This window comes from Salmo trutta, unplaced genomic scaffold (assembly GCF_901001165.1).
Source record: "Salmo trutta unplaced genomic scaffold, fSalTru1.1, whole genome shotgun sequence".
Lineage (NCBI taxonomy): Eukaryota > Metazoa > Chordata > Actinopteri > Salmoniformes > Salmonidae > Salmo > Salmo trutta.
This window is the reverse complement of record NW_021822673.1, coordinates 368,928-388,410: the sequence shown is the minus strand read 5'-3', so window position 1 is coordinate 388,410 and position 19,483 is coordinate 368,928. Positions and strand designations below refer to the sequence as shown.

Below are 19,483 nucleotides of genomic sequence, written 5' to 3'. Positions count from 1 at the left end.
TAGGTGCGTAAGTGCGTAGGTGTGTGTGTACCTGGCCCTTGCAGGCCCCAGTACAAAGGAAATCTAGCAATACCTCTATCTGCTTTATCAGTTCAGTCCAAGGGTTCAGTGACAGCCTGGAGCGGGGAGTTGACCAACTGATTTAGTGGCTAGCTGCTCTGACGGGGACTACAGGCAGGAGGGCAGGCAGGTATCCAGCCTGACCACAGCCGCTGATAGAAGGGATATATCCCAAATGACACCCTATTCCACACAGGGCTCTGGTCAAGAGTCGCGCACTATGAAGGTAACAGGGTAACATTTGGGACGCAGCGCCGAGTGTTCAGAAAGCTTCCATCGCTCTCCTTCACTCAGGCCCTCTCTCTACAGCCTGACATCTCTATCCACCCTGATACCTCTAACATACCCTTTAACCTAAATATATCCACCCTGATACCTCTAACATACCCTTTAATCTAAATATATCCACCCTGATACCTCTAACATACCCTTTAACCTAAATATATCCACCCTGATACCTCTAACATACCCTTTAATCTAAATATATCCACCCTGATACCTCTAACATACCCTTTAACCTAAATATATCCACCCTGATACCTCTATCATACCCTTTAATCTAAATAAATATCCACCCTGATACCTCTAACATACCCTTTAACCTAAATATATCCACCCTGAATACCTCTAACATACCCTTTAATCCTAAATATATCCACCCTGATACGTCTAACATACCCTTTAATCTAAAGATATCCACCCTGATACTCTAACATACCCTTTAAATCTAAATATATCCACCCTGATACCTCTAACATACCCTTTAATCTAAATATATCCACCCTGATACCTCTAACATACCCTTTAATCTAAATATATCCACCCTGATACCTCTAACATACCCTTTAATCTAAATATATCCACCCTGATACCTCTAACATACCCTTTAATCTAAATATAGCCACCCTGATACCTCTAACATACCCTTTATACCTAAATATACCCCCTGATACCTCTAAGCATACCCTTTAAATCTAAATATATCCACCCTGATACCTCTATCATACCCTTTAATCTAAATATATCCACCCTGATACCTCTATCATACCCTTTAACCTAAATATATCCACCCTGATACCTCTAACATACCCTTTAATCTAAATATATCCACCCTGATACCTCTAACATACCCTTTAATCTAATATATCCACCCTGATACCTCTAACATACCCTTTAATCTAAATATATCCACCCTGATACCTCTAACATACCCTTTAACCTAAATATATCCACCCTGATACCTCTAACATACCCTTTAATCTAAATATATCCACCCTGATACCTCTAACATACCCTTTAACCTAAATATATCCACCCTGATACCTCTAACATACCCTTTAACCTAAATATATCCACACTGATACCTCTAACATACCCTTTAACCTAAATATATCCACCCTGATACCTCTAACATACCCTTTAACCTAAATATATCCACCCTGATACCTCTAACATACCCTTTAACCTAAATATATCCACCCTGATACCTCTATCATACCCTTTAACCTAAATATATCCACCCTGATACCTCTAACATATCCTTTAATCTAAATATATCCACCCTGATACCTCTAACATACCCTTTAATCTAAATATATCCACCCTGATACCTCTATCATACCCTTTAATCTAATTTATCCACCTGATACCTCTAACATACCCTTTAACCTAAATATATCCACCCTGATACTCTAACATACCCTTTAATCTAAATATATCCACCCTGATACCTCTATCATACCCTTTAATCTAAATATAATCCACCCTGAATCCCTCTATCTACCCTTTAATCTAAATATATCCACCCTGATACCTCTAACATACCCTTTAACCTAAATATAATCCACCCTGATACCTCTAACATACCCTTTAACCTAAATATATCCACACTGATACCTCTAACATACCTTTAATCTAAATATATCCACACTGATACCTCTAACATACCCTTTACCTAAATATATCCACCCTGATACCTCTAACATACCCTTTAACCTAAATATATCCACACTGATACCTCTAACATACCCTTTAACCTAAATATATCCACCCTGATACCTCTAACATACCCTTTAACCTAAATATATCCACCCTGATACCTCTAACATACCCTTTAACCTAAATATATCCACCCTGATACCTCTATCATACCCTTTAACCTAAATATATCCACCCTGATACCTCTAACATATCCTTTAATCTAAATATATCCACCCTGATACCTCTAACATACCCTTTAATCTAAATATATCCACCCTGATACCTCTATCATACCCTTTAATCTAAATATATCCACCCTGATACCTCTAACATACCCTTTAACCTAAATATATCCACCCTGATACCTCTAACATACCCTTTAATCTAAATATATCCACCCTGATACCTCTATCATACCCTTTAATCTAAATATATCCACCCTGATCCCTCTATCATACCCTTTAATCTAAATATATCCACCCTGATACCTCTAACATACCCTTTAACCTAAATATATCCACCCTGATACCTCTAACATACCCTTTAACCTAAATATATCCACACTGATACCTCTAACATACCCTTTAATCTAAATATATCCACACTGATACCTCTAACATACCCTTTAACCTAAATATATCCACCCTGATACCTCTAACATACCCTTTAACCTAAATATATCCACCCTGATACCTCTAACATACCCTTTAATCTAAATATATCCACACTGATACCTCTATCATATCCTTTAACCTAAATATATCCACCCTGAAACCTCTAACATACCCTTTAATCTAAATATATCCACCCTGAAACCTCTAACATATCCTTTAATCTAAATATATCCACCCTGATACCTCTAACATACCCTTTAATCTAAATATATCCACCCTGATACCTCTAACATACCCTTTAACCTAAATATATCCACCCTGATACCTCTAACATACCCTTTAACCTAAATATATCCACCCTGATACCTCTAACATACCCTTTAATCTAAATATATCCACCCTGATACCTCTAACATACCCTTTAACCTAAATATATCCACCCTGATACCTCTAACATACCATTTAATCTAAATATATCCACCCTGATACCTCTAACATACCCTTTAATCTAAATATATCCACCCTGATACTCTAACATATCCTTAACCTAAATATATCCAACCCTGATACCTCTAACATATCCTTTAATCTAAATATATCCACCCTAATACCTCTAACATACCCTTTAACCTAAATATCCACCCTGATACCTCTAACATACCCTTTAAACCTAAATATATCACCCTGATACCTCTAACATACCCTTTAACCTAAATATATCCACCCTGATACCTCTAACATACCCTTTAATCTAAATATATCCACCCTGATACCTCTATCATAACCCTTTAATCTAAATATCCACCTGATACCCTCTAACATACCCTTTAACCTAAATATATCCACCCTGATACCTCTAACATACCCCTTTAACCTAAATATATCCACCCTGATACCTCTAACTATACCCTTTAATCTAAATATATCCACACTGATAACCTCTAACATACCTTTAACCTAAATATATCCACCCTGGATACCTCTAACATACCCCTTAACCTAAATATATCCACCCTGATACCTCTATCATATCCTTTAATCTAAATATATCCACCCTGATACCTCTAACATATCCTTTAACCTAAATATATCCACCCTGATACCTCTAACATATCCTTTAACCTAAATATATCCACCCTGATACCTCTAACATACCCTTTAACCTAAATATATCCACCCTGATACCTCTATCATACCCTTTAACCTAATAATCCACCCTGATACCTCTAAACATACCCTTTAACCTAACTATATCCACCCTGATACCCTCTATCATACCCTTTAATCTAAATATATCCACCCTGATACCTCTATCTACCTTTAAATCTAAATATATCCACCCTGAAACCTCTACATCCCTTTAACCTAAATATATCCACCCTGATACCTCTAACATACCCTTTAATCTAAATATATCCACACTGATACCTCTATCATATCCTTTAACCTAAATATATCCACCCTGATACCTCTATCATATCCTTTAACCTAAATATATCCACCCTGATACCTCTAACATACCCTTTAACCTAAATATATCCACCCTGATACCTCTAACATACCCTTTAATCTAAATATATCCACCCTGATACCTCTATCATACCCTTTAATCTAAATATATCCACCCTGATACCTCTAACATACCCTTTAACCTAAATATATCCACCCTGATACCTCTAACATACCCTTTAATCTAAATATATCCACCCTGATACCTCTAACATATCCTTTAATCTAAATATATCCACCCTGATACCTCTAACATACCCTTTAATCTAAATATATCCACCCTGATACCTCTAACATACCCTTTAACCTAAATATATCCACCCTGATACCTCTAACATACCCTTTAACCTAAATATATCCACCCTGATACCTCTAACATACCCTTTAATCTAAATATATCCACCCTGATACCTCTAACATACCCTTTAACCTAAATATATCCACCCTGATACCTCTAACATACCATTTAATCTAAATATATCCACCCTGATACCTCTAACATACCCTTTAATCTAAATATATCCACCCTGATACCTCTAACATATCCTTTAACCTAAATATATCCACCCTGATACCTCTAACATATCCTTTAATCTAAATATATCCACCCTAATACCTCTAACATACCCTTTAACCTAAATATATCCACCCTGATACCTCTAACATACCCTTTAACCTAAATATATCCACCCTGATACCTCTAACATACCCTTTAACCTAAATATATCCACCCTGATACCTCTAACATACCCTTTAATCTAAATATATCCACCCTGATACCTCTATCATACCCTTTAATCTAAATATATCCACCCTGATACCTCTAACATACCCTTTAACCTAAATATATCCACCCTGATACCTCTAACATACCCTTTAACCTAAATATATCCACCCTGATACCTCTAACATACCCTTTAATCTAAATATATCCACACTGATACCTCTAACATACCCTTTAACCTAAATATATCCACCCTGATACCTCTATCATACCCTTTAACCTAAATATATCCACCCTGATACCTCTAACATACCCTTTAACCTAAATATATCCACCCTGATACCTCTATCATACCCTTTAATCTAAATATATCCACCCTGATACCTCTATCATACCCTTTAATCTAAATATATCCACCCTGAAACCTCTAACATACCCTTTAACCTAAATATATCCACCCTGATACCTCTAACATACCCTTTAATCTAAATATATCCACACTGATACCTCTATCATATCCTTTAACCTAAATATATCCACCCTGATACCTCTATCATATCCTTTAACCTAAATATATCCACCCTGATACCTCTAACATACCCTTTAACCTAAATATATCCACCCTGATACCTCTAACATACCCTTTAATCTAAATATATCCACCCTGATACCTCTATCATACCCTTTAATCTAAATATATCCACCCTGATACCTCTAACATACCCTTTAACCTAAATATATCCACCCTGATACCTCTAACATACCCTTTAATCTAAATATATCCACCCTGATACCTCTAACATATCCTTTAATCTAAATATATCCACCCTGATACCTCTGTCATACCCTTTAATCTAAATATATCCACCCTGATACCTCTAACATACCCTTTAATCTAAATATATCCACCCTGATACCTCTATCATACCCTTTAACCTAAATATATCCACCCTGATACCTCTAACATACCCTTTAACCTAAATATATCCACCCTGATACCTCTATCATACCCTTTAATCTAAATATATCCACCCTGATACCTCTATCATACCCTTTAATCTAATATATCCACCCTGATACCTCTAACATACCCTTTAACCTAAATATATCCACCCTGATACCTCTAACATACCCTTTAATCTAAATATATCCACCCTGATACCTCTAACATACCCTTTAACCTAAATATATCCACCCTGATACCTCTATCATACCCTTTAATCTAAATATATCCACCCTGATACCTCTAACATACCCTTTAATCTAAATATATCCACCCTGATACCTCTATCATACCCTTTAATCTAAATATATCCACCCTGATACCTCTAACATACCCTTTAACCTAAATATATCCACCCTGATACCTCTAACATACCCTTTAATCTAAATATATCCACCCTGATACCTCTAACATATCCTTTAATCTAAATATATCCACCCTGATACCTCTGTCATACCCTTTAATCTAAATATATCCACCCTGATACCTCTAACATACCCTTTAACCTAAATATATCTAAATATATCCACCCTGATTCCTCTATCATACCCTTTAACCTAAATATATCTAAATATATCCACACTGATACCTCTAACATACCCTTTAACCTAAATATATCTAAATATATCCACCCTGATTCCTCTATCATACCCTTTAACCTAAATATATCCACCCTGATACCTCTAACATACCCTTTAACCTAAATATATCCACCCTGATACCTCTAACATATCCTTTAATCTAAATATATCCACCCTGATACCTCTAACATACCCTTTAACCTAAATATATCCACCCTGATACCTCTGTCATACCCTTTAATCTAAATATATCCACCCTGATACCTCTATCATACCCTTTAATCTAAATATATCCACCCTGATACCTCTATCATACCCTTTAATCTAAATATATCCACCCTGATACCTCTAACATACCCTTTAATCTAAATATATCCACCCTGATACCTCTAACATACCCTTTAATCTAAATATATCCACCCTGATACCTCCATCTCTGAGCTCAAATGACTCAGAAGCACCTTAACAGCTGACACGTTATATCATTTTAAATGTGTATCTGGTTTAAAACGCCTTGTGGGGGAGTTTGTTTGTGTCGTGTTGAGATTTCCATATACGAGCATGCATGTGCATACACGCACACACACACGCACGCACACACACACACACACATTCAGTGTTTGGTGGAATGGAGTCAAAGGTGACTCACCCATTTCCTGGGTCTGCCTCTAGGTCTCTTCTCTCCAGAGGCCAGGGCTTTCTGCAAAGCAAACACAAGATTCGTCATTAGACACAACATATAGAAAATACATCTAGAAACATTTCAGAAATAAATCTAGAAAAATATCTAGAAATATATGTAGAAATATATATATATATAGAAAAATATCAAGAAATATACATAGAAATATATCAAGAAAAATATCTAGAAATATATCAAGAAATAAATCTAGAAATATACATAGAAATATATCAAGAAAAATATCTAGAAATATATCAAGAAATAAATCTAGAAATATATATAGAAATATATCAAGAAATAAATCTAGAAATATACATAGAAATATATCGAGAAATAAATCTAGAAATATATATAGAAATAAATCTAGAAATATATATAGAAATATATCAATAAATAAATCTAGAAATATATATAGAAATAAATCTAGAAATATATATAGAAATAAATCTAGAAATATATATAGAAATATATCAAGAAATAAATCTAGAAATATATATAGAAATAAATCTAGAAATATATATAGAAATATATCAAGAAATAAATCTAGAAATATATATAGAAATATATCTCATATATGATAGTTGTTATTTATTTATCCCCCTGCAGGGATAACAGATAAAACAAATACATTACCATGACATTTGACATCTTTGAAATGTAGCAGATACTCTTATCCAGAGCTACTTACAATCAGTTATACACTGTTAGAAAAAAGGCTTCCAGAACGGTTCTTTGGCTCTCCCCATAGGAGAACCCTTTTGGGTTCTATGTAGAACCCTTTCCTCCCTCCCTCCCTCCCTCCCCTCCCTCCCCCAGCCCTCCCTCCCTCCCAGCCTTCCCTCCCTCCCTCCCCCTCCCTCCCTCCCTCCCTCCCTCCCCTCCCTCCCTCCCTCCCTCCCTCCCTCCTACCATGCTCTATATCAGAGGAGTAGCAGCAAGATAAGCAGGTATGTCAGACAGGAAGTTAGATCTTGTTCCAGTCTTTGAGCTCATCCTAACACTAACAGCTTCACTGTAATCAGTCCACTATGGGCCCTGGTCAAAACTACACTCTTAGAAAAAAGGGTTCTTCCACTGTCCCCCACAGGAGAACCCTTTTTGGTTCCAGGTAGAACTCTTTTGGGTTCCATGTAGTTGGGTTATCACTGCACCTGCGATAAAATCTGGCAAATATGTGTACGCGACCAATAACATTTTATTTGATAATTGTCTCAGACGGTAGAGCTATACGGCTTCTTCTTCTCATGCCTCTGTGACTGCCTCCTCTTTTTCTTCTTCTTTCTTCTCATTATCTTTTTCCTCTACCTCCTCCTCCCCCACCTCCTCCTCTACATCCTCCTCCTCCTCCCCCACCTCCTCCTCTACATCCTCCTCCTCCTCCTCCCCCTCCTCCTCTACATCCTCCTCTTCCTCCTCCTCTTCCACCTCCACGTCCTCCTCTACTTCCTCCTCTTCTTCCACCTCTTCCTCCTCCTCTTCCACCTCCTCCTCTACATCCTCCTCTTCCACCTCCTCTTCCTCCTCCTCTTCCTCCTCCTCCTCCTCCTCCTCCACCTCCTCCTCCTCCCTCCTCCACCTCCTCCTCTTCCTCCTCCTCCCCCTCCTCCTCCTCTTCCTCCTCCTCCTCCTCCACCTCCCCCTCCTCCTCCTCTTCCTCCTCCTCTTCCTCCTCCTCCTCCACCTCCCCCTCTTCCTCCTCCTCTTCCACCTCCACCTCCTCCTCTTCCTCCTCCTCTTCCACCTCCACCTCCTCCTCTACATCCTCCTCTTCCACCTCCTCTTCCTCCTCCTCTTCCACCTCTTCCTCCTCCTCCACCTCTACCTCCCCCTCCTCCTCCTCCCTCCTCCTCCTCCACCTCCTCCACCTCCTCCTCCTCCACCAGAGAGCCAAGAGCCCTGTCCCAGGTTCCAGGGGAATTCTAGCCTAGGTATCCCTTACCCAACCAAACAGGAATGCACGGTAAATATAGTGTGGCTTTGTGATGTTAACTGAGTCAACCTGAGTGTAGTGATGACTGGGTGGAAAACTATGCTATGTTGTACTTATCAGGAAAGGCATTGATGAATGGTCAACGCAATTTCCCTTGAAGGCCTCCATTATCAGCCAAATAATGATAATTTTGTGCAAAAACTCCAATTCAGACAGGCCCACCAGGCTAAAGATGGGCCATCAACTCTTACTGCCCTATGACCAGTCCTCCCCTGTCTCAGAGAGATCCCCTCTGCAGGTGGCTCGTCTCACAGCCTCATCTCTCTGCTGAGATGATCTCTTATCTGCCAAACACACACACACCCTTATCTGCCAAACATCCCCACTACTACCCCTACTGCTCTGGAGGTTACTAGCCTATCAGTCAACAAACGTCAAAGCACAGACTAGAGCCAACTACATCTCAACAAACCAACAAGCCTAAAGGACTAAAAGCTAGTGAGATGATGATTCTCACAATAACACATTTATGTTGACATTTTCTCCTCAGGGACGTTTTCAACCTGTGTCTGTAGACGAGCTCAAATTTTCTACATTCCACCCTTATTCCCATGGTGTGCTGCAGACAGACACACAGACGAGATGCCCCCAGACAGACACACAGACGAGATGCTCCCAGACAGACACACAGACGAGATGCCCCCAGACAGACACACAGACGAGATGCCCCCAGACAGACACACAGACGAGATGCCCCCAGACAGACACACAGACGAGATGCTCCCAGACAGACACACAGACGAGATGCCCCCAGACAGACACACAGACGAGATGCCCCCAGACAGACACACAGACGAGATGTCCCCAGACAGACACACAGACGAGATGCCCCCAGACAGACACACAGACGAGATGCCCCCAGACAGACACACAGACGAGATGCCCCCAGACAGACACACAGACGAGATGCCCCCAGACAGACACACAGACGAGATATCAAAAACCAGCTTTTTACATTAGCATGTGACGTTCAGAAAAAGCATACCCCCCGCAAACTTCCGGGGAATTTACTAACAATTTACTAAATTACTCACGATAAACGTTCACAAAAAGCATAACAATTATTTTAAGAATTATAGATACATTACTCCTCTATGCACTCGATATGTCCGATTTTAAAATAGCTTTTCGGATGAAGCACATTTTGCAATATTCTGAGTAGATAGCCCGGCATCACGGGCTAGCTATTTAGACACCCACCCAGTTTAGCCTTCACCAAAATCACATTTCCTATAAGAAAAATGGTCTTACCTTTCCTGTTCTTCGTCAGAATGCACTCCCAGGTCTTCTACTTCAATAACAAATGTAGGTTTGGTCCCAAATAATCCATAGTTATGTTCCATCAGCGACGTTTTGTTCGTGCGTTCTAGACACTATCAGAATGGTAAATCACGGTCGCGCACATGGCGCATAACGTGACAAAAAATGTCTAAATATTCCATTACCGTACTTCGAAGCATGTCAACCGCTGTTTAAAATCAATTTTTATGCCATTATTCTCGTAAAAAAGTGATAATATTCCGACCGGGAATCTGCAATTAGCTAAACAGCCGAAGGAAAATACTGCACGGGGTCGAATCGGGCACGCGCCTAATTCCATTGTCCTCTGATGGGCCACTTGGAAAAGGCGATAATGTGTTTCAGCCTGAGGCTGCCTCGTCATCGTTCAGGTTTTTCCCGGGCTCTGAGAGCCTATTGGAGCTGTAGGAATTGTCACGTTACAGCTAAGATCCTGACTCTTCAATAAACAGAAGCAAGAACAACAACACCTTGTCAGACAGGCCACTTCCTGCATGAAACCTTCTCAGGTTTTTGCCTGCCATAGGAGTTCTGTTATACTCACAGACACCATTCAAACAGTTTTAGAAACTTTAGGGTGTTTTCTATCCATATATAATAAGTATATGCATATTATAGTTACTGGGTAGGATTAGTAACCAGATTAAATCGGGTACGTTTTTTATCCGGCCGTGTAAATACTGCCCCCTAGCCCCAACAAGTTCAGCCTTCTGTCGTATTGTTAGACAACTTGACTTGTTAACAGCCTTCTGTCGTATTGTTAGACAACTTGACTGGTTAACAGTCTTCTGTCGTATTGTTAGACAACTTGACTGGTTAACAACCTGTCGTATTGTTAGACAACTTGACTGGTTAACAGTCTTCTCTCGTATTGTTAGACAACTTGACGGGTTAACAGTCTTCTGTCGTATTGTTAGACAACTTGACTGGTTAACAACCTGTCGTATTGTTAGACAACTTGACTGGTTAACAGTCTTCTGTCGTATTGTTAGACAACTTGACTGGTTAACAGCCTTCTGTCGTATTGTTAGACAACTTGACTGGTTAACAACCTGTCGTATTGTGAGACAACTTGACTGGTTAACAGTCTTCTGTCGTATTGCTAGACAACTTGACTGGTTAACAGTCTTCTGTCGTATTGTGAGACAACTTGACTGGTTAACAGCCTTCTGTCGTATTGTTAGACAACTTGACTGGTAAACAGTCTTCTGTCGTATTGTGAGACAACTTGACTGGTTAACAACCTGTCGTATTGTTAGACAACTTGACTGGTTAACAGTCTTCTGTCGTATTGCTAGACAACTTGACTGGTTAACAGCCTTCTGTCGTATTGTTAGACAACTTGACTGGTTAACAACCTGTCGTATTGTTAGACAACTTGACTGGTTAACAGTCTTCTGTCGTATTGCTAGACAACTTGACTGGTTAACAGCCTTCTGTCGTATTGTTAGACAACTTGACTGGTTAACAGTCTTCTGTCGTATTGTTAGACAACTTGACTGGTTAACAGTCTTCTGTCGTATTGTTAGACAACTTGACTGGTTAACAACCTGTCGTATTGTTAGATAACTTGACTGGTTAACAGTCTTCTGTCGTATTGTTAGACAACTTGACTGGTTAACAGTCTTCTGTCGTATTGTGAGACAACTTGACTGGTTAACAGCCTTCTATCGTATTGTTAGACAACTTGACTGGTTAATGTACAGTCTTCTGTCGTATTGTGAGACAACTTGACTGGTTAATGTACAGTCTTCTGTCGTATTGTTAGACAACTTGACTGGTTAACAGTCTTCTGTCGTATTGTTAGACAACTTGACTGGTTAACAGTCTTCTGTCGTATTGTTAGACAACTTGACTGGTTAACAGTCTTCTGTCGTATTGTTAGACAACTTGACTGGTTAACAGCCTTCTGTCGTATTGTGAGACAACTTGACTGGTTAACAGCCTTCTGTCGTATTGTTAGACAACTTGACTGGTTAACAGCCTTCTGTCGTATTGTTAGACAACTTGACTGGTTAACAGCCTTCTGTCGTATTGTTAGACAACTTGACTGGTTAACAGTCTTCTGTCGTATTGTTAGACAACTTGACTGGTTAACAGTCTTCTGTCGTATTGTTAGACAACTTGACTGGTTAACAGCCTTCTGTCGTATTGTTAGACAACTTGACTGGTTAACAGCCTTCTGTCGTATTGTTAGACAACTTGACTGGTTAACAGTCTTCTGTCGTATTGTTAGATAACTTCACTGGTTAACAGCCTATCGTATTGTTAGACAACTTGACTGGTTAACAGCCTTCTGTCGTATTGTGAGACAACTTGACTGGTTAACAGTCTTCTGTCGTATTGTCAGACAACTTGACTGGTTAACAGTCTTCTGTCGTATTGTTAGACAACTTGACTGGTTAACAGTCTTCTGTCGTATTGTCAGACAACTTGACTGGTTAACAGCCTTCTGTCGTATTGTTAGACAACTTGACTGGTTAACAGCCTTCTGTCGTATTGTTAGACAACTTGACTGGTTAACAGTCTTCTGTCGTATTGTTAGATAACTTGACTGGTTAACAGCCTATCGTATTGTTAGACAACTTGACTGGTTAACAGCCTTCTGTCGTATTGTGAGACAACTTGACTGGTTAACAGTCTTCTGTCGTATTGTCAGACAACTTGACTGGTTAACAGTCTTCTGTCGTATTGTTAGACAACTTGACTGGTTAACAGTCTTCTGTCGTATTGTTAGACAACTTGACTGGTTAACAGCCTTCTGTCGTATTGTTAGACAACTTGACTGGTTAACAGCCTTCTGTCGTATTGTTAGACAACTTGACTGGTTAACAGCCTTCTGTCGTATTGTTAGACAACTTGACTGGTTAACAGTCTTCTGTCGTATTGTTAGACAACTTGACTGGTTAACAACCTGTCGTATTGTTAGATAACTTGACTGGTTAACAGTCTTCTGTCGTATTGTTAGACAACTTCACTGGTTAACAGTCTTCTGTCGTATTGTGAGACAACTTGACTGGTTAACAGCCTTCTATCGTATTGTTAGACAACTTGACTGGTTAATGTACAGTCTTCTGTCGTATTGTGAGACAACTTGACTGGTTAATGTACAGTCTTCTGTCGTATTGTTAGACAACTTGACTGGTTAACAGTCTTCTGTCGTATTGTTAGATAACTTGACTGGTTAACAGCCTATCGTATTGTTAGACAACTTGACTGGTTAACAGCCTTCTGTCGTATTGTGAGACAACTTGACTGGTTAACAGTCTTCTGTCGTATTGTCAGACAACTTGACTGGTTAACAGTCTTCTGTCGTATTGTTAGACAACTTGACTGGTTAACAGTCTTCTGTCGTATTGTCAGACAACTTGACTGGTTAACAGCCTTCTGTCGTATTGTTAGACAACTTGACTGGTTAACAGCCTTCTGTCGTATTGTTAGACAACTTGACTGGTTAACAGTCTTCTGTCGTATTGTTAGATAACTTGACTGGTTAACAGCCTATCGTATTGTTAGACAACTTGACTGGTTAACAGCCTTCTGTCGTATTGTGAGACAACTTGACTGGTTAACAGTCTTCTGTCGTATTGTCAGACAACTTGACTGGTTAACAGTCTTCTGTCGTATTGTTAGACAGCTTGACTGGTTAACAGTCTTCTGTCGTATTGTTAGACAACTTGACTGGTTAACAGCCTTCTGTCGTATTGTTAGACAACTTGACTGGTTAACAGCCTTCTGTCGTATTGTTAGACAACTTGACTGGTTAACAGCCTTCTGTCGTATTGTTAGACAACTTGACTGGTTAACAGTCTTCTGTCGTATTGTTAGACAACTTGACTGGTTAACAGCCTTCTGTCGTATTGTTAGACAACTTGACTGGTTAGCAGTCTTCTGTCGTATTGTTAGACAACTTGACTGGTTAACAGCCTTCTGTCGTATTGTTAGACAACTTGACTGGTTAACAGCCTTCTGTCGTATTGTTAGACAACTTGACTGGTTAACAGCCTTCTGTCGTATTGTGAGACAACTTGGTATTGTAATCATTACCAGCACCTAAATATAAACATTACCAACACCGAAATATAAACATTACCAGCAACTAAATATAAACATTACCAACACCGAAATATAAACATTACCAGCACCTAAATATAAACATTACCAGCACCTAAATATAAACATTACCAACAACTAAATATAAACATTACCAACACCTAAATATAAACATTACCAGCAACTAAATATAAACATTACCAGCAACTAAATATAAACATTACCTAAATATAAACATTATCAGCAACTAAATATAAACATTACCAACATCTAAATATAAACATTACCAGCAACTAAATATAAACATTACCAGCACCTAAATATAAACATTATCAGCAACTAAATATAAACATTACCAACATCTAAATATAAACATTACCAGCAACTAAATATAAACATTACCAGCAACTAAATATAAACATTACCAGCAACTAAATATAAACATTACCTAAATATAAACATTACCAGCAACTAAATATAAACATTACCATCAACTAAATATAAACATTACCAGCACCTAAATATAAACATTACCATCAACTAAATATAAACATTACCTAAATATAAACATTACCATCAACTAAATATAAACATTACCATCACCTAAATATAAACATTACCAGCACCTAAATATAAACATTACCATCACCTAAATATAAACATTACCATCACCTAAATATAAACATTACCAGCACCTAAATATAAACATTACCAACACCTAAATATAAACATTACCAGCAACTAAATATAAACATTACCAACACCGAAATATAAACATTACCAGCAACTAAATATAAACATTACCAGCACCTAAATATAAACATTACCAGCAACTAAATATAAACATTACCAGCACCTAAATATAAACATTACCAGCAACTAAATATAAACATTACCAGCACCTAAATATAAACATTACCAGCAACTAAATATAAACATTACCTAAATATAAACATTACCAGCACCTAAATATAAACATTACCATCAACTAAATATAAACATTACCAGCACCTAAATATAAACATTACCATCAACTAAATATAAACATTACCAGCACCTAAATATAAACATTACCATCAACTAAATATAAACATTACCAGCAACTAAATATAAACATTACCTAAATATAAATATTACCAGCACCTAAATATAAACATTACCAGCAACTAAATATAAACATTACCAGCACCTAAATATAAACATTATCTATATATATATATATATATCTACATATATATCTATATCTACATATATATCTACATATATATCTATATCTACATCTACTTATATATCTATATCTAAATATATATCTAGATCTATATATATATATCTATATCTACATATATCTACATATATATCTATATCTATATATATATATATATATATATATCTATATCTACATATATATCTATATCTATATCTACATCTATATCTACATATATATCTATATCTATATATATATATCTATATCTACATATATATCTATATCTACATATATATATGTATCTATATCTCTACATATATATCTATATATATATACATATATATCTATATCTACATCTATATCTATATCTACATATATATCTATATCTGTATCTATATCTATATCTACAGATATATCTATATCTACATATACACTGCTCAAAAAAATAAAGGGAACACTTAAACAACACAATGTAACTCCAAGTCAATCACACTTCTGTGAAATCAAACTGTCCACTTAGGAAGCAACACTGATTGACAATAAATTTCACATGCTGTTGTGCAAATGGAATAGACAACAGGTGGAAATTATAGGCAATTAGCAAGACACCCCCAATAAAGGAGTGGTTCTGCAGGTGGTGACCACAGACCACTTCTCAGTTCCTATGCTTCCTGGCTGATGTTTTGGTCACTTTTGAATGCTGGCGGTGCGTTTACTCTAGTGGTAGCATGAGACGGAGTCTACAACCCACACAAGTGGCTCAGGTAGTGCAGCTCATCCAGGATGGCACATCAATGCGAGCTGTGGCAAGAAGGTTTGCTGTGTCTGTCAGCGTAGTGTCCGGAGCATGGAGGTGCTACCAGGAGACAGGCAGTACATCAGGAGACGTGGAGGAGGCCGTAGGAGGGCAACAACCCAGCAGCAGGACCGCTACCTCCGCCTTTGTGCAAGGAGGAGCAGGAGGAGCATTGCCAGAGCCCTGCAAAATGACCTCCAGCAGGCCACAAATGTGCATGTATCTGCTCAAACGGTCAGAAACTGACTCCATGAGGGTGGTATGAGGGCCCGACGTCCACAGGTGGGGGTTGTGCTTACAGCCCAACACCGTGAAGGACGTTTGGCATTTGCCAGAGAACACCAAGCTTGGCAAATTTGCCACTGGCGCCCTGTGCTCTTCACAGATGAAAGCAGGTTCACACTGAGCACATGTGACAGACGTGACAGAGTCTGGAGACACCGTGGAGAACGTTCTGCTGCCTGCAACATCCTCCAGCATGACCGGTTTGGCGGTGGGTCAGTCATGGTGTGGGGTGGCATTTCTTTGGGGGGCCGCACAGCCCTCCATGTGCTCGCCAGAGGTAGCCTGACTGCCATTAGGTACCGAGATGAGATCCTCAGACCCCTTGTGAGACCATATGCTGGTGCGGTTGGCCCTGGGTTCCTCCTAATGCAAGACAATGCTAGACCTCATGTGACTGGAGTGTGTCAGCAGTTCCTTCAAGAGGAAGGCATTGATGCTATGGACTGGCCCGCCTGTTCCCCAGACCTGAATCTAATTGAGCACATCTGGGACATCATGTCTTGCTCCATCCACCAACGCCACGTTGCACCACAGACTGTCCAGGAGTTGGCGGATGCTTTAGTCCAGGTCTGGGAGGAGATCCCTCAGGAGACCATCGCCACCTCATCAGGAGCATGCCCAGGCGTTGTAGGGAGGTCATACAGGCACGTGGAGGCCACACACACTACTGAGCCTCATTTTGACTTCTTTTAAGGACATTACATCAAAGTTGGATCAGCCTGTAGTGTGGTTTTCCACTTTAATTTTGAGTGTGACTCCAAATCCAGACCTCCATGGGTTGATAAATTGGATTTCCATTGATTATTTTTGTGTGATTTTTGTTGTCAGCACATTCAACTATGTAAAGAAAAAAGTATTTAATAAGATTATTTCATTCATTCAGATCTAGGATGTGTTGTTTAAGTGTTCCCTTTATTTTTTTGAGCAGTGTATATCTATATCTATATATATATCTATATCTACATATATATCTATATCTACATATATATCTATATCTACATATATATCTATATCTATATCTACATATATATCTATATCTACATCTATATCTACATATATAGCTATATCTACATATATATCTATATCTATATCTACATATATATCTATATCTATATCTACATATATATCTATATCTACATATATATCTATATCTATATATATATCTATATATATCTATATCTACATATATATCTTGTCATCTAGACAGAGGAAGGGATAATCACACTAATCTCCACAACTCTGGGTGGCCTTGGAGCCTGATTATAATACAATGTTAATGACTGGAATGATTGAATGAATAACTTGGGGATACAAGACAAGTTTCCACATATTCAGGGCTGTGCCAGTCAACTAGTACCTACATACATCATGTGTGGGGATCTGATAGGATCATGTTACAACACGTTTAAACCACTAAGGCCATAATTAACACGGCACAATGCTTTGGATAGGCCAGAATCTTAACCAATCCTAAGGCCATAATTAACAAGGCACAATGCTTTGGATAGGCCAGAATCTTAACCAATCCTAATGCCATAATTAACACGGCACAATGCTTTGGATAGGCCAGAATCTTAACCAATCATAAGGCCATAATTAACATGGCACAATGCTTTGGATAGGCCAGAATCTTAGCCAATCCTAAGGCCATAATTAACATGGCACAATGCTTTGGATAGGCCAGAATCTTAACCAATCCTAAGGCCATAATTCACACGGCACAATGCTTTGGATAGGCCAGAATCTTAGCCAATCCTAAGGCCATAATTAACAAGGCACAATGCTTTGGATAGGTCAGAATCTTAGCCAATCCTAACTCTTAATTCAAATGAAAACATCACTCACCATAATTGTTACAATTGTCCATAACTCAGGTTGCTTCCTAAAAAGGCACCCTATTCCCTATATAGTGCACTACTTTTGACCAGAGCCCTATGGGAAGAGGGTGCAATTTGGAATTCAGTCTTAATTTATGAGGTCATCTGTTTTGGTTTATAAACAATGAATGACTTGACGCTTCTTTCCCAGAAAGCACATCTGTGGCACACAATCAGGTCTGGAAAGAGGGGCATACTAACAATAGGGTGCCATTTGGGACGCAGAGGTGTGTCAAAGCCCTGTACATCAAGCCCTGTACATCAAGCCCTGTATATCAAGCCCTGTACATCAAGCACCAATTGTTATGAAAACTTGAAATCGGCCCTAATTAATCGGCCTTTCCGATTAATCGGCCGACCTCTAATATCAAGGCCTGTAAATCAAGCCCTGTACATCAAGCCCTGTATAACAAGCCCTGTATTTCAAGCCCTGCATATCAAGCCCTGTATACCAAGCCCTGTACACCAAGCCCTGCATAGCAAGCCCTGCATAGCAAGCCCTGTACATCAAGCCCTGTACGTCAAGCCCTGAAACATCAAGCCCTGTATATCAAGCTCTGCATAGCAAGCCCTGTACATCAAGCCCTGTACATCAAGCCCTGTATATCAAGCTCTGCATATCAAGCCCTGTATATCAAGCCCTGCATATCAATCCCTGCATATCCAGCCCTGCATATCAAGCCCTGTATATCCAGCCCTGTATATCCAGCCCTGTATATCAAGCCCTGCATATCAATCCCTGCATATCAATCCCTGCATATCCAGCCCTGTATATCCAGCCCTGTATATCCAGCCCTGTATATCAAGCCCTGTATATCCAGCCCTG

The 19,483-nt window shown here is 38.8% G+C and overlaps 1 protein-coding gene and 1 long non-coding RNA gene across 3 annotated transcripts in view; both read right to left on the bottom strand.

Moving 5' to 3' along the window:
- The window catches only part of LOC115183155 (high mobility group protein HMGI-C), a 133,083-nt gene that overhangs the window by 94,585 nt on the left and 19,015 nt on the right, over window positions 1–19,483 (bottom strand). For both annotated transcript variants that reach the window (XM_029744480.1, XM_029744481.1), the window contains exon 3: window positions 7,121–7,171. In XM_029744480.1, coding sequence (XP_029600340.1) covers window positions 7,121–7,171 — 51 coding nt within the window. The remainder of the gene's footprint in view (window positions 1–7,120; window positions 7,172–19,483) is intronic.
- Window positions 6,249–6,696, bottom strand: LOC115183156 (uncharacterized). Its single transcript, XR_003873974.1, has 3 exons — window positions 6,673–6,696; window positions 6,480–6,498; window positions 6,249–6,295 (listed from the first exon to the last, which is right to left on the bottom strand). It is a non-coding gene; the product is annotated as an uncharacterized LOC115183156 (long non-coding RNA).